The sequence below is a fragment of the Psammomys obesus genome, unplaced genomic scaffold (assembly GCF_907164565.1).
Source record: "Psammomys obesus unplaced genomic scaffold, mPsaObe1.curated_primary_1811, whole genome shotgun sequence".
In the NCBI taxonomy this organism is placed as follows: Eukaryota; Metazoa; Chordata; class Mammalia; order Rodentia; family Muridae; genus Psammomys; species Psammomys obesus.
In genome coordinates this window covers 15511232-15531760 of record NW_026591086.1, presented here as the reverse complement: position 1 = coordinate 15531760, position 20529 = coordinate 15511232, and the positions used below count along the sequence as shown (strand labels likewise).

The following is a 20529-nucleotide window of genomic DNA, read 5'->3' as shown; positions in this document are numbered from 1 at the left end:
CACACACACACACACACACACACACACACACACACACACACACAACTTAAGCTATGGCACTCTTAGAAAGCCCTGCTCCAAGAGGCTACCACGTTATTGTTGATATACGAAATGTAATTTTGCAGCCCTTTGTCTGTTCTCTGACGCAATACCAAATTCTGTCTGCCTACGCACTGATGTGACTGAAGTTACGTGAGTGTTAGATAAATAAATTTTTAAATTTGCATATGAATCAAAGAACGGTCTCCTTTCTGTCAGATGTTATGAGGAGAGGGTTTCTGATCAAATGAGGAGAGGCACAGGCAGACAGCGCTGGGCCGGGCAACCACGTCCACTGTACTGTTGTTGGCTGTGCTGTCCTGCCACGGCAGTGATGGCTTCCACTGGGTCGATTTGTTCAGTGGCGTTTTGAGTCTTTCCGTCTTTTTAATGTTGGTATTTAAAATCTGGAAGTTAACCCCCGCCCCCCAACACACACACACACTTTAAATGTGGAAAACCCATTTCTTTTGTTAAGTGTGAAGCAGATTGGGAGAAGGCACAAAGGGAATGAGTCTGACGTGTTGATTATAGAATTAATGAGGCTGACTTTTCAGGGCAGAGTAAATCCTGCAGCGTTTCAGTCAGGTCTGATGGGTGACCTGCGCTTCCAGCTTTTAAATCGACCGTGACTCTCTTTGTCCCGGCGCCTTGCTGTTTGTCATCATTTTGTCTTACAAATGGCACATGTGTTGATTTCTCCTCCGTTTCACTTCTATCTTCGTTAGGATTCTGTTGCTGGGATAAAGACAGCAAAGCGCAAGTGGGAAGGAAAGGGTTTGTTTGGCTTATGGGGCCTATGGCTGTCCATCACTGATGGACACCAGGGCAAGAGTTTAAGGCAGGAACCTGGAGGAGGGAAGCAGATTCCACAGAGAAGAACTGCGTACTGGCTTGCTCATCACGGCTTGCTCAGCCTGTTCTCTGACACCACCCAGGACCACCAGCCCAGGGACGGCATTCCTTATACTGGGTGGGCTCTCACCTCAATCACCAATCAAGAAAATGCCCCGCAGGCTGTCCTACAGGCCAGTCTTATAAAGACATTTTCTCAGTTGAACTTCCTGCTTCCAAGATGCCCCTAGCGGGTGTCAAGCTCACAGCATGGTCACCAGCATGACTTTATAATGCGTAGGCTGTCGCAGGTGTCTTTCGTGTCTTGGTTGAACCTAACCCCTCGAGCCTCTGACACCACAGCCTGTTTTAAAGGAACACCACACACTAATAACATTTTCAAAAGAGACATTACTTTCGTTCTATGTATTTGAGTGTTTTGCCTGAATGTGCTTAAGTGCACTGTGTGTGTGTGCCCCTGGTGCCCACGGAGGCCAGAAGACGGCACCAGATGCCCTGAAACCAGAGTTAAGGAAGGTTGTAAATCACCTCATCTGTGCTGGGAACTGGACTGTTCCCAGCCACTCCCCATCCCTCCAGTTCCCAGCACAGGCAGCATTTTAAGTCATCGTTTCACCTACCATTTCTTTTGTGGGCTCAGCGCTCCCCCCCCCCCCCATTTCCTGCTGTCTCTATTAGCTGTGCATTTATTGCTGTTTCTCTCCTCTGGGGCTTAGCTGTTCATTTCTCACTTTCTGAAAGCACTTCAGTGTGTGATGAAGTAGTTCAGAGAGGCTTCGTTCACGTTGTCTTCGCCTGCAGCGTACATGCACGCACGTTTACATGTTCAGGAGCTTTAAGCAGTGCTTAACAGTCTGAGCTAATGAGACTGTACTCAGGAGTTCATTCTGCACTTCAAACAGTTGTATACAGTGGTATTGCTGTTATAGGCGATGCATGGCGGGCAGTCTGGCGGCCTTTCCTTACCCCTGGCAAACTTCACTCTCACCGTAATTATTTCTGCCCTATCCTGTGTCAGTTACACATACCGATTGCTGTCACCATTCCCCTGTGACAGCTCTCTTGGCCTCCTACTTCCTGTACTCTGTCATTTATTGGTGTGCTTGTTATTTTGGCTTTTGACAGATCGCACAGGAGGATAGCTGGTACAGTGCTTTTGTACTGTCACCTAGGACAAAAGGGCCAAACAAGGCAAAGGAGAACCCGACCAAAGCTGGAAGTTCTACTACCCTGCTGATTCAGCCTGTGATTTAAGGAAGAGTGCCTGTGTACTTTAGCTCAGCTTTTCTCAGGCAGCATTGTTGTAGATCTCTTTCTTTGTTGCTCCACGCTTGCCACACATTTTTAATTGAAACTGTCTGACCAGGAAATGGTTTAATCTCAGCACTCGAGAGGCAGAGGCAGGTGGATCCCTGAGTTTGAGGCTTGCCTGGTCAACAGAATGAGTTCCAGGACAGCCAGAGCTATGCAGAGAAACCCTGTCTTGGATGCAAAATAAAACAAAAACAAAAAACTATTTGGGCACACTAATTTTTCTAAGATACATTTGTGTTAATTTATTATGCCATAATTGAGAATTGCCCCCACATAGGCATCAGAAGAATGAAAATTTCCATTAAACTTTATTTATCTTCTTGAAAAGTTTGGCTTAGTTATTGCACATAGTTCTTAAAGGACCAATTAAATAAAGCCATATCAAATTAGGGCTCATGGACCAGCTAGTTTACTTGACTAGCTGACATGTTTGAAAGGCTCTTTGGTGGACACACAAAGCATTCTGAGGAGCGAGGCTCCTCCATGGTGAATTAACCCTGTGTTTTCTTACTCAGATAATCTCCAGTTTGGGCTTGAGTTTTCTGCTTCCCTCCTGTGCCTTGCACAGCACTGGTCTAGCTGAGGAAATAGTCATGGATGGGCTTATAATACCATATGCAAATAAATAAACTAAGATAAATTTGATTAGAAGGTTGTAGGATCACTGCAGAAAGAGCTTATACATTGCAGTATTTATTTTTATTAAATTTTATGGACATGATACTGATACCCTTCCTTCTTCCTCCCCCCTCTTCCCTCCCCTGTATCTCTCTTCTTCCCACTCCTCATCTCCTGCTGCTTTCCTTCACTGGGCGTGCACTAACTACGTGTTACTTATTTTTACTCAACCACAGGAGTAGATACCACAGACCAGAGTGTCGCACGTACAGTGCTAGCCTGTCGCCCCGAAGGGTAAATGCACCTTTAGTGGTTCGCTAATCACCGAATCTTGTATAATGGTATTTATCCCGAGCAAGCAGGTCTATAGATGTAGTTTATAACAGCGAGGCTTTGATTTGTTGCTTTTCCAGTTCTTGAAGGTTTCTTTGTTTGCTATTAGGTACATACCGCCTGCAAAGACTTGTACCATCCCGTCTGTCCTCTAGGCCAGTGTAAAGTGTCCATCATACCTCCGATTGCACTGAATAGCACAGATTCTGACGGTACGTAGCAGCAGTGTCGAGTACGGGCATTTCTGGCCTATTTGCTGTTGGCTTACTTTCCTGTGATAAATAAACTGTAATTGGCTATTCTGGGCAGTTTTTATAAATGCTGGGAGGAATATTTGGTTCTTTAACTAACTAATTAGTCTTTGTGTTGCTGGCGATAAAACCTAGGCTTTTGAAGAGCCAGATGCGACCCGCCACTGAGCCACATCCCCAGCCCAAATGAATATTTTGAAATGGAAGTTGTGGCGCAGCCATTAACACATTTGCCAGATCATCATGCCTAAGACTTTTTAGACTTTCTGTTGCATCCCAGTGATGAAGAAGATTATCATTTTGTACTGAACTCCTAAAAGGTTAATTTATGTGTGTTCTTTCCCCATAATTGAAACTGCCCATTAGCGTGGGCTACTATTAAAATTTGCTCTCCTGTAATTTCATTGCAGGAATTTGTATTCCTCTAAGTGCATCTGCTATTTCTAGAATCTGACGAGGCTTAACTCTTAAGTGCTGAGGAAATTTTCTACCATCACTAGTTTTAGAATAGGACATTCATTACTTCCTTCCCTGCAAGCCATGTTACAAATGGCTTTTGCAATGTGTTGTTTTAGTTTTCTGCTGCCCTCCATGCCCAGGCTTTTAACATAGTTGCGTATGCAGATGTAAGGCTCACAGGATGTGTTCTTGATAGCTCTGCCCATCCCAGATGTATCCGTTGTTTATTATAAATTTGAAAGTATTTCCTCAGGCCTCTGCAAAGAACAATTAGAATATTATAAAACCACCAAGTATGAACATGGGTTTTTTTTTTTTTTAACAACTATGAACCCATAGCCTAGATTTGCTTTTCTTATAAATATTGGTAATGTGTAGTCCATTTCAAAAACTCCGTGACTGAGGTTTTTATTGTCTTTGGTATAATTTTTCACTGCAGAGCATGTTCTAAAATACAAGTTTTATATTGCTAGGATACAAATATAAACTCAGCTCAGTTGGGGGATTAGATTACAGTAGTGTGCCAGCAGTAAGGATGGCTCCTTATTTTTGCCCATTTCTCTTTCTTTTTCTAAATGTCTGTTAATAATTTAAGAGAGGAAAATGTACATATTAATCTTGTCCCTGGGTTTGTTTTTCAGGTTTCTGTAGAGCGACCTTTTCATTCTGTGTCAGTCCTCTCTTGGTGTTCGTCAATTCTAAGAGTGGAGATAATCAGGGAGTAAAGTTCCTTCGTCGCTTTAAACAGTTGCTCAACCCGGCTCAGGTGTTCGATTTAATGAACGGAGGGCCTCACTTAGGGTAATTCATTAATGAGAAATCCTACTTAAGTAAAATACAGTTATAAGGGTGAGATGTGCCTGGCCCTTCTGCTCATGAAAATTATAGTTTTCACATGTGCCTTTAATCACAGAACTCAGGGAGGCAGAGGCAGGTCGATCTCTGTGAGTTTGAGGCCAGCCTGGTCTACAGAGTGAGTCCAGGACTGCCAAGGCTACACAGAGAAACCCTGTCTCAAAAAAAAGTTATTATTATTATTATTGTTTTTATTTGCTTGTTTTGTTTTTGTTGTTGGTTTTTGAGGCAGGGCTATGAGGCCCTGAATGGCCTGGAGCTCTGTGTAGATTAGGCTGGTCTGGAACTCACCGGGAATGGTCTGGTGCTCCCTCCTGAGTACTTGGATTAAAGATGTGCTCCCTAATTAGAGATTTTTACACAACTTTTCTGATGTTATTCAACTTCCTTATATCAATTCCAAACCTGTTATCAGAACTTCCAAATTCCAAAATGTATAAAAGTATTTTAGTTGTATGTCTTGTATCAAACAGATAGTGAGCCCTTAGTCCTGAAGGGTCTCAGGCTGACTTCAGATACATAAGGGACTTGTGTTGAGTGTCCTTTGATCTTCCTGTGATGCAGTATAACCTAAAGTCTGAAAATGAGTATGAACTGCATAGCATCTTCTTTGTGGGGGATATGCCTTGGGGGGGTACCTCACCCCCTTTCAGTGCCTGTGCATGGTTTTTCTGTGGGGGTGGTATGATATCTTCTCATGGAGGAGCCATTTATTCTGTTAGCCTTTGGACATCTCTCATGTGTGAGAGAGGTTTCTCTTTCTGGAGGCTGTAGCACAGGACCTGAGGTTTACCAAGGGACAGTGGGGAGTGGACAGAATGACACAAAGGGAGATTGAAGTAAAAGGAAGGTCTGAGACTAGGAGTAGGGAGGATGTTGAGAGCCATGCATTGGTGAGGGCTGGCAGGAGTAGCCTCAGTGTCCCCCGCACCTCTGATGTGGTTCTCCCTTGGCTTGTAATCCCTCAGGAAATTACATAATGACATGTCCTGTAATGGAAAAGCCAGCACTCCACTGCCTATTCTACCTTTAGTTCTCTTTCCTGGCTCTGTTTCACTTTTGCTTTTCTCACCCACCCCCCCCCCCCCCGCCAATTTATCTCCACTTCTGCTTATAACTATTTTTTTAATTCAGGGTTAGGGGTTAGGGTTACTATTGCACTCTAGATAATTTTTACATAAGAATTTTTGTATTTAATATGAATGTGGATAATAATGAGTATAACATGAATAGTAATTGAAGAAGATTTTTTTTTTATGTACTTGCACTAAAAATAACTGTTTTACTTTCAGCTTAAGATTATTTCAGAAGTTTGACACCTTCCGGATCCTTGTCTGTGGGGGCGATGGAAGTGTAGGCTGGGTTTTATCAGAGATTGATAAGCTGAACTTGAATAAACAGGCAAGTATGCGCCGGGGTGCTTGAGATGGGGTCTTGCTGTGTAGCTTAAGCTAGCCTCGAGCCCCAGGCTCTTGTTTACTAGTTCACCTGACAATGTCACCGTTGCGCTCTCTTGCAGTGCCAGGTCGGGGTGTTGCCGCTGGGGACAGGCAATGACCTTGCTCGAGTCCTTGGCTGGGGAGGGTCGTATGATGATGACACGCAACTTCCTCAGATACTAGAGAAGCTGGAACGAGCCAGCACCAAAATGTTGGACAGGTAAAAACAACGTCAACAAGAAGTTATTTGATACTTTGAATTTTCCTAACTCTTAACTCCAAACTTCCTGGTCTTGTTCATTGATTACTGGGATCCTGGATAGAACCTGACAAAGTAGACACTTAATGATGGATGATTTTGAATGAATGAATGAATGCATGGATGGATGGCAAACACCTAAAGAAATGGTTTCACTGAATTCATTATTTAAATGTAGTAGTTCCTAGCTTTTGTTTTGTTGAGACTTGGGGATAGGGTTTGACTCCTTAACTCAGGCTGACCTCAAACTTGAGATGCCCTGTCTTATTGTCCTTGAGTACCAGTATTATAGGAGTGCACCACCATGCCCAGGAATTCCAATTAATTTTAACCACTGTTTAAGTCAGAAAGCTGAAAAGTTAACTTTACAGTTCCTGATGAATGGAATAATAAGACCCATCATCTTGTGGTTCCAAAAAAAAAAAACCTGAGAAAAGCTTTGTCACCTTCAGTTTGCTGGAGAGTCTTCTGAGTTAATCAAGTCCTGCCCAGGCTGGGGATGTGGCTCAAAAATAGAATGTTTGCCATGGGTGGGAGAAAGGAGAAGAGAGGATAGGAGAGAGAGAGAGAGAACAAGAGAGAGAAGAGAGAGAAAACCTGGATCCTGTGTCAGAGACAGAGGGCATTATTAGGAACACACATGAAGATACAGGACCTGTCACTGTTTATACTGTCCTGGATCTCTTCCCCTCCCCTCCCCGCCTTTTCTCCTCTCCTCACCTTCTCCTCCATCATGAATGCCCATGTGTAAAACAGAAGTCGCGGCGTTTGTAACCTAACTGCTGTGGTGAAGGCATTTAAAATTTGGGTTTAGGGAAAAACAAGATTCACCAAGCCATAACTACCCCACCCTCAAGAGGACAAGACAGATACCAAAATATCATTACAGGCTTGAGCTCGCATGAATCAAAACAACTTTGATAGGATTAGCCATCTGTGGAACTCTTCCTGAAAACAAAATCGCATCAGGGAGCCGCCAGTCCAAAATGTAATCACCCTCAGACGAGCCCTAACCTCGGTGTGGTGACCTTGTCTGTCATGCCGTAAGGTTGTGAGGCTTGCTTCCCTTGCTGACGACATACTGAGAAGTAGACCTGAATGGTAGAACCCTAAGCCTGTATTTATCCAACACTGCATGAAGGTGACACTCATTTAGCTGGGCCATAATGATTTATAACCTGGGCTGAAGCTAGATTCAGAATCTCCAATCCTTAAAAGAGACTGGAGTTTAGAAAGAAAGGAAAGGGGGGGGGGGATAAAAAAAAGAGGTGGGGTGTGAGGAGGTGGCTCCGCCGCTCAAGCCCTTGCTCTGTAAGCCTGAACTTGGTTCCCAGAGCCCGTTCAAAGCCCTGTCTGTAATACAGTGGAGGAGGGAGCAGGAGAGGCCCCAGAAGTTCACAGGCTGGCTCTCCTGGCATAGACAGCTGTGAGCAAGGAGACCAAGTCCCCAGCAAGGTGGAAAGTGAGGACCAGCACACAAGGTTGTCCCCGGATCTCCACACACAGGCTGTGGCGCATGCACACCTGAACTCCTGTTCAGGACATGCACACATCCACACTTCATTCGTACACAACGGAACAGAAGGGACAAGTGAGAGAAAGAGCTGAAAGTAATTTCCTAAATGGTTCGATACTTTGCTTACCAAACAACACAGAGTATTTCTTAAAGATCTTTTTCTATTTAATTGTGTGCATGTTCCTGCATTTGTCGCATTAAGGGTGTGGAGGTCTTTTGAGAGTCACTTTTGTCCTTGAACTGTGGGTCTTGGGGATGTAACTCAGGTCATCAGGCGTATTGGCAAGCACCTTTACTCAGTGAGCCCTCTTACCAGCCCCAACACAGTATTGTAAATGCTTCTTCTTGAGACAGATTTAAAGGGCTGACCTGATGTGGCCTAGGAAATGTTTTATAGAAATTCACTCCCCCAAGTGGTTAGCTGAGAAATAGCATCCCTGAGGTCAAACTCGTTGCCGTCCACTGGCGTGCTGAAAAGAGCAGACCAAAGGTGAGGCTCTTCACTACAATTGTTTTTTTTGTTTTTGTTTTTGTTTTTTTTTTGTTTTTTGTGGCTTTACTGTTTGTGAAAAGCAAAAAAACCAAACAAACAACAACAACAAAACAAGTGATCCTAGTCCTGTGAAAAAAATGGATGAAAAAAATCAGTGTAATATTCTGCATTGCATTGGCTTTTCAATAGTACTTACTTGATCTTTAGTGCTCTCCTGTGACTTGGTTCACAAAAGCATCATTGTGACTGTTTTACAAAGATCAGACACAGGCTTCTGGAGACAGCGGGAGCAGGAATCATCCAGCCCATTTGCCTGTCTTCCTGTTGTACTCATTTTATGTTGCCATCACTACCGCCCCAAATGAGCTAACATTGCCATCTGTATTCTTGACACCATCAGAGTCACATAGCCAGCCCCACTCTTTCTTCTCTGGCTGCCTCCTCTTCCTGTTTTCTGGGAATTCCCTATCCAGGAGGGAGATGCAGCTCGGAAGGTTATGGTTAGGTGGGATCCTTTCCTGACTCTTCTCTTTTGACGAGAGAAGAAGTTCAGCCGCAACGTGAAAGCTTGACTTTCACGTTTCTGATTGCGGGTTTCTCTTACTTGGGTATTTGCAGTCTTACCAGGCACTGCGATTTCTAGTTTCTGTGCCAGCGTGCGTGCTTCATTGGGAAGCCTGTTGACTCTTGTGTATCTGGACCCTGCCTTTCTTTCCCTTTGAGATGTTCAGCATATGCTGCGTGATGGATAGAAGAGCATATAATTATGATTTTATTTGTAATGTTTTCTTTTTTTTTTCTTCTTTTGCTTGTGTGCCTTTGTGTGTGTGTGTTTCTGTGTGTGCTTGCACGTGATTATGAAGTCCTGAGCTTGAGGTTGGGAACCATCCTTGATTGTTCTCCCACCTTTTTCGTCCATTTCAACCCAGAGCTGGCTGAGATGGCTACTCTTGCTGGCCAGCTCCTGTCTTCTTCGGTTGGAATTACAGGCAGGGCCAGCTCTCCTACTCCGCATTTATATGAACTCTACGGATCTGAACTCTTATCTTCATGCTTTCAGAGCGGGTGCTACAGCCTTGCAGCCAATTCCCCAGAGTTTATGTTTTCATGTCGAGCATTAAATAGTAGCTACAAATAACTGTTTATTTCACATAGTTTAAATAACACATGCCTATTGGGAAGTTGCTGGAAGTTTGGGTTTTTATGTGAAGATTTAGTCTCCTTAATGTGAATGATACACTGGGATATATTTAAATATTGACTTTAGAATTTTCCTGTAGGTTCCATCATTGGCTGTGTATGCTTTTTATAAAAGTCATGTGTTGTAATATTGTATTTATAATGCTTCTATAAAAATTCTTTATCTCTCATCTTGTTAGATTATATTAATGTCCTGACCCATTATACTCCGCAAATTTGGAATTGTTTTAAATATTAACTGGAATTATCCCAAATTGCTTTTTCAAAAGATTCAACATTTGAAATAAAATTTCCTTTTTATCCCATTATATTACATTACTGCTTCTTAAATTAAGGACTGTTTACCCCATTTTTATCACACACACACACACACACACACACACACACACACACACACACTCACACTCACTCACTCACATTTCTTTTTGCCAGGAGCAGTTGCTACATGAGAAATGCTTTATTTTCATAGGTAATAGGCATTTATTTAATCTAGGACATTAGTTTTTAGAACTCTGGGTTGTGGCTCATTAATAACATATAATCTACTTAGTGCTTTTCAATAAGCCTTATTAGAAAGTGGAAGAGAAGAAAAGAAAGCTAGAATGCATTTCATCAAGAATAGTAAGTCACGGGATGACCAGAATTTCCTGCTGTCACCTGGTGTTGGAATGTTTGGGCGCCACTAACTAGAGAAATGTTAGAAATCATAAACTATGAATGTTTTATGGAATTATCTGTTTCAACCTCAGTTTGAGAATAAAACTGTAGGCCACAAATGTATGTACGTATGTATGTATGTATTTTTGTATGTATTATATGACATGGAAATAGTTTATGAAGATTTAAAGAAATTTTAGACCAAAGGATTTTCTCCCATTAGGTGGAGTATTATGACGTATGAACTCAAATTGCCAGCAAAGGCGTCTCTACTTCCTGAACCAGCGGAAGCGTCTGAAGGATTTTATGTAAGACTAATCTTTATTTACTGACCATCTGAAATGGGTTGTCTTGGGGATGGGGGAGATGGCCATGGTGACTGCATCCAGTCTTCTCCCCCAGAGACAGGATCCCTTGGATCAATGTTAGGGTCCTCTTTGACCATGAACCCTAAGTCACTGGCCTTCCTGGACCTCACCACTTCATGTGTAACATGGAGATTTAATGATGCTGATGTATAGAGAGCACCAGGCATACAAGGTTGCATTCTCATGCCCCAGGAGGCCAGCAGTTAGCAGCCTCTAGTCAGTGCTCACACATCTTCTGCATCAGCCGTGAGCACTGTCTGTTTATTAGGTCTCAGCCCAGCTCCAGTAAGCCCCTCCCACCCATGAGCCAGTACTCCTGGCTGGAAGATGGTGCTGTTTCTGTCTTCCAGTTTGCCTGTTCTTTGAAGGGGATAAGCACATTGATCCTGAGCAAGCAAAGGAAGAAATGCTGCTCATTTCCTTCTATCTCTGCTACAGACCACTAGCGTCTAAAATTTTCAGATATGTTTAAACCTCAGGGCAGTGGAAACTTAATACAGTCTGGCTTCCAGGAAATTAGCTCTGACTCGTTAAGGCCTTTTGCTCTACAACAGTATATTTTTTTCCTCTAGGAAATTTTACCTTTTTAGAGCTGAAATTTTTGTTTTGCCATTGAGAAAAATCATATCTTGTCAAAAGTAAGACAGGACCATCCTTAGAGAAGATAAATGTATTTTTCAGATATGAAAGTATTTTAAAAGTTCTAAAACATGAAAAAGTAGTAAATCACATGAAATGGAAAGCAGAAATAATGTACATCCCAGTCACCTAAAGATACTCAACTGCTAAGGTGAATATATTTACTGCTTAATATCCAGTGAAACTTTCAATTTTTATATTATTCTATCTGAATATACCTACCATGCCTGTTTTTCTAGAAGCCATTCTCTGTAGCACTTTTCATTAATGTCATTATTTCTTTTTCCAAAATGAGGAGGGGAAGTCCTGAGGCTGCTAAGTGACACTGTAGTAGATTAAAAGTAGCATCTATAAATTCTGTCCTTTGACATATTATCTTCTTCCTCAGAAAGAAGTATGTTTCTGTCTTTGAATATCTTTAGTAAACAAATACATATAAGCTTCACGGAGCATTAATTAAATATCAGTAATTAATAAATTAATCAGTGGCATTAATTAATGCATTTGTTCATAGCATTAGTGGCCATGCCATATACTATCTACTCTGCAGGGAAGAGAATAAACTGATCTCTTAGGAATATTGTCCCTTTTCGCGTATTTTTTAAAAGATGTGTTTTCGTTGTCCTGATCTTTAAAGGTACAGATTCTCGTATTTAAACCAAGAGATTAGAGAGTTAGTGCATTATCGTACTTGGGAGGCCCTCAGCTGCTCTGGAGTAAAATTGCTTTTCCAGGTATGGTCTGCATTTGAAGGAGGTGAGGTAGAAATTGAAAATTAGCCACCAGTGGACTTGACCATAAATTTAAAGCGAGATTTCTTTGGAAAGATGCCGGTCACAATGACACAGTGGAGGAGAATATTTACTGCGACTTCGATTATGTGTGAATAAAGTGATGCTAATGGGCAAAAAGGGCTGAAAAGATGTCTGAGCAAGGTGAAAGGACATCAGAGACCAGCCTGAATTTTTATTGGGAAATTGTGAGTTTATGACATGGCATGCATATGAAGAAAACATTTGGCAGAAGACTGTATACGAGGCTCTTTAGATAGCGCGTATTTTATATATTATGAAGATGCGCTCCTTTAATAGGATGTTAAGCTCTGAGTCCAACAGAAAAGGAGACGTGGCACATTGGGTAACGCAGTGTGCTTCACTGTCCGAAGACAGTGGTTCTCAGCCTGTGGGTGGTGACCTCAGTGGGGATCGAATATCAGATATTTATATTACAATTCATAACAGCAGCAAGATTATGTAGTTATGAAGTAGCTACAAAATAATTTTATGGTTGGGGTCACCATGCAAGGAACTGTATTAAAGGGTTGCAGCATTAGGAAGGTTGAGCCCCACTGGTCTAAGAGAAATAATTATTTACATAATTTTATGGGTACTTAACAGACTATATGACTACACAATTGCATTTAAATATATATATATATATATATATATATATATATATATATATATATATATATTACTGAAGTGTAATGTATAAATAGAAAAGTATGCATTTCTTAGATGTATAGCTTGGGGCATTTTTCACAAATTAGACAAACCTGTGTAACTGACACCCAGCTCACAAGACAGCATTAAGTGCCTGACAAGCCCCTCACCTGCCCTTGTGAGATACCCCCCTACACACACACACACATTTCATGGATGGCCACTCACTTCTAACAGCCTACAGCCTAGACTAGTTCTGTCTGGTTTAGGAGAGTGATTCCTCTGTCCCGTAGGCACTATGACTCATTCCTTCCTAGTGTCCTATAGTATTTGTTTCCACTGAACAAAATACATTGCGTTCAGAACGGTGTGGATGTTCTGTCTAGCCCATGTCTTTTGGTGCACACACATCTGTTTCTTTGGGGTGAGTATGTAGAACTTGAGTTTCTTGGTCCTCTGGTGTTAGGCCTATGTTCAGCTTTCACAGACACTGTCCCACAGCTTCCAAGGACCTCTCAGTTTTCATGGAGGAGAGGTTTGTACTGCCGTCATGCTGTGCCACTTACAGGTTCCATTTGCTGTTATCCACATTTTAGCCATTGTGTGTGGTTTCAGTTTGCATTCTCTGGGTCCATGAGGAAGTTGAATGTCAATCACTGGGTTATTCTACTTGCATTTCTAGGGGTTTGTTTTCTTTTCTTTTTTCTTTTTTTTTTTGGCCCATGTTTTGTATGTGATAATCTGGTTTTCACTGTACCTATTTTAAATAATGCTTCTTCTAGCCACACTATATTTATATATAGTTCATTTTTATATAGCTTTAAAAAACAATGGAATTTTAGTTGGATTTTCTAAAAAATGTAAAGAACTCCAGGACCTTAAAATGGGAGTCAGGTAAATTCTTATTTTGCATGATGACCCTCCCCGCCGTGACACACAATTTTCCTGGCAGCCTTTGCCCTGTCTTGCCCGGTGTTCATAACTGGGTTGTCTAGACACGGGCGGCAATCATATAGTATAGGGTTTTCTTTTCCAGATGACGATTTACGAAGACTCTGTTGCGAATCACCTCACGAAAATCCTCAATTCTGATGAACGTGCTGTGGTCATATCATCTGCCAAGTGAGTCACGGGGCTGTGGATGACGAAAGCGCTTAGTTATGCGAGAACATGAAAGGAAAAGTATTTCCTGGCTGTGATGCCATCTGTGGCGCTGATCTTTAGTAATATACTTGAAGTAATCTAAAGGATGAAAGACAATAGTTTGCAGTGGAGTCTTTATTCATATTAGCATCTGTATGGAGTCTATTCAGAGGGAGCGTATTTTGTTGCTTATTTGGAAACATTTTTTTTAATCAGGAAAGTGCAAAAAAGAGTTTAAATGTCTATGTGGAAGGTATAACGTGGAAATCCTACCTCATTATCATGTATTTCCCACACACATATATATATTTCTTTTTAGCAACTGTTTACATCACTAAAAGGAAAATAGATTCGTCAAAATCACATTTCTCAGCATGTTTAAAATCCATATAGTTCCAAGTCATTTTAGCTAATTCCATACATGGAGCCAAACGTGGAGTTTCCAGTTTCCCTTCGAAGCATCCTATGCTTGCATCCTGAAAAAGGCAGCCAGGGATTCCGCTTAGCGAGCGAACTGCTATTGTGCAGGAAGGGAAGGAACAGCGGGGTAGAAGACCAGAAGGAGTGTGGAAGACTGAGGAGGAAAGCTCAAATTTCGGTTTATTACATACTTCACTTGTAATGAAGAAGAAACACGAAATAAGTCATCGTAAACGACTTCGCTTCTAACAGAGATGCAAGCGTAATAACAGCTTCTTTTGAGGATGTATCTCCCAGGAGCAGGAACGAGCACTGAAGAAGAGGAAAGGGGAAATGGCTCGGGCAGCACACCACTGTGGTTGATGCAGAGAGAGAGGGGTAGCACTCTGTTGCAGAGCTGACGGCTGGAGTGTGTTTAGTGATCAGTGTTGCTTACAGAAATGTATGTATGTTCAGATTGCTCAGGCCTCAGCTCTTCCTGCCTGTCTTTCCTGGGTTCAGCCTGCCTATTACTCCCCTGGCTCCAGCAGACACTTGACTTTGCCAGCCTTGCTCTCTGAATCAAATGCATGTCTATTAAATAGGACCTCACCTTAAATGCACTGTAGTCTAGGCAGTCTTTAGCCTAGAATCCTCCTGCATAAAGTGGATAAGATTACAGATCCACACCACCTGGCTCACCTTAAGTATACATTTTACGATAGAAACTCTAAATTCACTATTTAGATTAAGTCATCCCTCCAGAATATAAATATCCTATATTTCCTTTTGTAATGTGTAACCACAGGGACCACAAGGCAGAGCATCTCTTCCTGTTGTTCCCCCTATCTGAGCATCAAGCACCCTCATACACATCAGTCATCAGCCCTCTACACACGAGGTACACAGGACCAGGCTGCTCCTTCAGCCTATGTGTCCCTCAGAGAGGTAGGGTAATTGAGGGAGAAGCCTTGGCTGCCCCTTTCCCTTGTACCATGATAGGCTGAAGAGCCCCTTCTCTTCAGGCGGTCACACAAGAGCAGCAGTAGCCAGTGCTGCAGCGTGCACCTCCTCACAAACCCAGGAGGAAATTAGATCAAACCGTTACAACAGTAATGGCAAGACGGAGCCCGCCAGGTTGGAGTTACACAAATTGGTGAGGATGCCAGTGTCTCCTCTCAGAAGTGGAATTTCACAGAGGATCTTCTGGTAGGGCGCATACGAGAAGCGCCATGATGGCCTGACATCATATTTCAAGAAATTCAATACAGGTATATTACACATTAACAAAGAAGAAACATTATACATGAAGTACATGAGTGAGTCTAAGAAATGGCAAAGTAGGCTCTCTTAATTCCCCTAAGAATTTGAATTGAAGGGCTGGAGTGACTGGCTGAGCACTTAAAGTCTGCTGCTCTTGCAGAGGACCATAGTTAGGCAAGGCAGCTCACAAGCATTTATAAGTCCAGCTCCAGGGTATCTGACACCTTCTTCTTGTCCCTTCAGACACTGCATGAATGTGGATACACATACATACATACATGACGTGCAAGTACACACACACACACACACACACACGTAATTTGTTAAACTTAGAAATAGAGAACAGAAACTGCAATTTGAAATGTCAGGCAATGCCGTGTTAATTGTGCCTGCAGCACAGTGGTCTGAGTGTTTGCGTAGCATGTGTGAGGCCTGGGTTCTGTCTCTGGCATCAGGAAGCAGGCTGAGGGATAGACGGCCAGCAGATCTAGTCCCCAGGCAGGAAGTAAAACAAAGGCTGTCAGGAAGAATGCATTCAGATAACCAGTTCAAAGGTCTGGAGTGTCTGTGCGTGCATGCGTGTGTACCCTGTGCCTGCTGCATGGTTTGATTTTTGTAGTATTCGGGTATCTGGTAGCTGCCATTACTCACCTACTGGAGAAAGTTGTGAACGTAAAAGAAAAAAAAAAAAAAACTACCAGAATAGTTTTCTTTTCAGATTCTTTAATCTATACCAATGACAGATGTTTCTATCAATGTTCACTTTTTGCCAGAACTAACCTATTCATATGCCAATCTGCTTGTTATTTTGTACACTCTTTTTTTTTTTTGAGAGGCAAATGTGTTTCACATTATTTTTTTTTCTTCCAGTCCATTTCTTTTGCAAAGACACCAAATGTAATTAAAAGAAACAAACAAGTAAGCCGTATATTTGCTGACACAAATGAGAACTAAATTGAATCAGGCTCGTAGATTATTGCATTGTTTATCTTAAAGGGGCGAAACGGATGGGTTTACAGAGACTATAACTCAGTTCCAGTGTCTGATAGCTTGGTAACAATACATACCCTCTCTTCTTCAGGAGTAGTGTGCCACCGACATGTCTATTTGCCAACCAGTAGGTCCAGTATGTCCTGTAGATAGTGGAGATGTTGTCCTGTAGATGTTGTCTTTCTGCTCAACATGAAAAGGCTGTGGAAGATACTGTGCTATTTTTAAGTGATCTGAAAGTATTCTTTGTAAGCCTTAGTTAGGCATTTGAGGGTGGTTCCGTGCAGCCTGACTATTAGGATGGAGAGCGGATTTACTCGTGTATCTGTTTTTCACTCACAAAGTACTAGCACAGGTAAAAGTGTGTTCTCATAAAGAAATGGTTCCGGGTGCTTTGACTTTGCTTGCTTTCAAATAAATTTGTACACGAGAGCACACTGATCCTGAGCGGTGCGATTTCTCTTCCTCAAAGGATACTCTGTGAAACCGTGAAAGACTTCGTTTCCAAAGTGGAGAAGGCATACGACAAAACACTGGAAAATACAGTAGTAGCCGACGCTGTGGCCAGTAAAGTAAGAGGAACGCATCAAGGGTGCTAAGTTGTTTATTGATATTATGGTTGCTGAGCTGTGTTATAAAGACTGCTTTGGTTTGCTCTTGCCAAAATGTCTAAAGAGGGGGAAAAATGATGTTTTTAACTAGGTATGAGGATATACAAAAACACCTTCTAGTTTATGGTTGACCTTTAACAGTCACAAAAGCTGCATTGCTGGAAGTATTCAGCAAATCAAAGTTTTTGATTCACATTCCTTTCTCTGTGATTGACATCTTGAAGGACATACAGTCAGCATGCCAGGGGAGGATGTCAAGGGACTCATGGTCCTGTTGAATGAGGCCTGGCTTTCCACATCAGACAAGCCTTGGTGGTCCATTTCCCTCCCAGAACGAGTCCTTCCATTCTCTAGACTTGAGCCCTTCAAAGTTCTGTTTCTTTTCTTTTCTCCCCTTCATGAGCTTTCTGATGCTAAGATAAGGATGACATACTGACTTTCCGAGCCAGAATCTTTACTTCTAAAGTTCATAAGAGGGCCTTTTTACATAAGGCTTGGGTAGCTTTGGCTTGGGAAGGATTTCTTCCCCTTAGGTTCATGCTGTAGCAAGCGGATTGAGTGGGGGAAAAAAAGAAAGTGGAAATAAGCTTTTTTTTTCCTTTAAATTTTAATGTAGTCTTTGGAATTTTTATACACATATACACTGTATCTTGACTATATCTGCCCCTTCCTCTCCCCTAACTCCTCTTGGGGTCCTAACTCCATTACATTTCCTTTCCAACTTCATGCCCTCCTTTCATAATTATTATTTTTTTCATCCCCCTGAGTACAGTTATTGCCTCATGTGTGGACATGGGTGTGGGGTCATCCACTGGAGTAGGGAATCTGCCAATGGCCACAGCCCTAACTCCTCCCCCAGAAGTCATCAGCTGCCAGTGGGTCCTTAGGAGAGCTAGGGGTGGGACCTTCAGAACCCTTCTCTTCCTCAACACTGGAATATTTAGCTGCTGATCTTATGCAGGCCTTGTATAGGTGACCACAGCTGCTATGAATCCAAGTGTGCCATGCCTCATCTAGAAGCTACCATTCCATACCACTCCTCCCTATCTCCAGCTCTTAGATTCTTTCTGCCCCCTCTTCTGCCATGTTCCCCAAGCCTTGGGGATGAGGGTGGGTTGATGTAGGTGTCTCACAGAGCTGACCATCTCAAGTCCCAATTTGCACATATTATCATTCATTACGCAAGACCAGGGACTCTACCAGAATGCTCCCAGAGCTGATACATACTTCCAGCAAAGTGGTGGGGTACAAAAATAATACATAAAATCCAGTAGCCTTCTTGCCTGACAGCAACACTGAAATAATCATTGTGAAGTATTTCACTCATCTCCTTCTCTGTGGAGTTTCGGAAAGCAGGAACCCTCTCTTAGACACACTTTTAAGTCCTTCTACTGTGGCTTTGCTTGGCTTATCATCAAAGACAGAGAAATGAAGCAGGGAATAGACCAGGAATTCTGTGGAGATTGAAGGTACATTTGCGGTAGCATTAGCAGTTTTCATCCCGAATGTTTCTTTAACCTGTAGGAAAACAATGAACGCCGAAAGAAACAAGACCTCCGTGCTAGTTCTTTCTGTCCCCTCCTCTTTCCCCTCATTCTTGTCCATTTTTCATCTTTCTCTTTCTTGGACCCAGTAGTCTTGTTGGCGCTGTCCAGGTCTTTGCAAAACAGAACTTCAGCTCAGCCATGCATATAGATGTTAGAAAGGGTGCCCTGAAAGAAGCCATGTTGTTCTCATATACTGTATCTTTTTTTAGCTTAGTATTGGTTGTGTTCCAAGGGAGAACAGCAGGTCGTAGGTTGTAAAAATTTGAACCTGTGGTGCCTGGAGAGGTGGCTCAGTGGTTATGAGCACTGTTGCTCTTGCAGAGGACCCAGGTTTGGTTTTAAACACCCATGTGGTAGCTCACATAGCGCCTGTTCCAGGTGACCTTGAGATCATCTTCTGGCTTCTGTGGGCACCAGGCACACACATGCTATACATACATGCACTCAGGTAAAACTCCATATACATAAAAATCATTCTAAAAAGCCCCCTTTCAATAGACTAGGGGAAGGGGATGGGGGGAAGAGGGAGGGAAGGTAAGGTTGAGGGGAGCTGAGGGAGGGCCCTTCAACTGGGATATATAATGAATAAATTATGAAAAAAAATTTAATTTAAAAAAGTGATGAAAGTTAAAAAAAAGACTTTAAATCGTGAGATAGAATTGAGTCAATAGGTGGACATGAATTGTACGTGTGTTCAAGTCATTTATGCCATAGTCTATATCAGTAAGCAGCTATATATGTTCTATACATTAAGAACCACTCACTTAAAGATCATTTTCTTTCTTCATTAAATTTAAAATGGATGTGTTCTCAACCCCAAACATCTGCAGAATAGAAGACTATAGCTACTTGGATGTTGGTGTTTTTATCTCCAGTGATTAAAAATATTCAAGATTTATCTTAGATAAAAATACCCCTTTGTTTGTGCTTGCCAGTCTAACGTATTTGAATTTCTTCCTCATCACCATCATCAATATACTTATTTATTTTCTCTTCACTATCAATGGTATTCTGTCCGTGTTCTTAGTGCTCAGTCCTGAATGAGAAGCTTGAACAGCTGCTCCAAGCCCTGCACACAGACTCTCAGGCCAGTCGGGTTCCCCCCGGGGTCGGCCCTGCGATCCCCGAAGAAGATGCCCTGGAGTCCTCCAGTGAAGAGTCCCTGGGTGAAAGCAAGGACCAGCTCGTGAATGACATCGCGAAACCCTCCTCCCAGAAAGCCGTGAGACCCCGCGAAATCATGCTGCGCGCCAACAGTTTAAAGAAAGCAGTGAGGCAAGTCATTGAAGAGGCTGGAAAAGGTACATGCTCACAAAATTAGCTTCAAAGAGGCCGGCGGCATCCCTGCTTAGAAGCATAACCGGTGTGCGTGATGCTCGGATTTGGGTACACCTTTAGAAAAGGAGTCTAATGACGAGCTAGGAGACAGACAACACGTTCCCAAAAGGGAAATCTGTACTTAAACTTACCTGTCCTTTCAGTAGCGAGCATCAGCATAGTAACGATGCGTGAAATAAAGTTTCAGAAGTTAAGTTGCGGTATTTTCATCACCGCTTAAGCAGAAAAGTACCATATAGAACAAATGTAAAAATTTCAATCTTTTTACTTTATAGGCAAGCCTTTACTTCTTAGAATCAGACTTGTGGCTGCCAATAATAAGAATTTCTTAATGTTGATTTTTTAACATCATTAATTTTTTTTAAGAGTATAAAAGTCTCTCTGAAATTTAAAAGACGTACTTTTTATCTCTGAGGCTGTGCATGATATGTGTCAGAGTGTGGCTGTGTTTATGGAAGAACGGGCACCAAAGGAGGCATTGAGTCCTCTGAGACGGAGTTA

At 42.2% G+C, this 20529-nt stretch overlaps 1 protein-coding gene across 2 annotated transcripts in view; it reads left to right on the top strand.

Moving 5' to 3' along the window:
* The window catches only part of Dgkh (diacylglycerol kinase eta), a 155285-nt gene that overhangs the window by 101118 nt on the left and 33638 nt on the right, over nt 1-20529 (top strand). For both annotated transcript variants that reach the window (XM_055609694.1, XM_055609695.1), the window contains exons 9-16: nt 3269-3371; nt 4511-4670; nt 6017-6125; nt 6244-6383; nt 10512-10596; nt 13774-13859; nt 17005-17104; nt 19718-19991. In XM_055609694.1, coding sequence (XP_055465669.1) covers nt 3269-3371; nt 4511-4670; nt 6017-6125; nt 6244-6383; nt 10512-10596; nt 13774-13859; nt 17005-17104; nt 19718-19991 — 1057 coding nt within the window. The remainder of the gene's footprint in view (nt 1-3268; nt 3372-4510; nt 4671-6016; nt 6126-6243; nt 6384-10511; nt 10597-13773; nt 13860-17004; nt 17105-19717; nt 19992-20529) is intronic.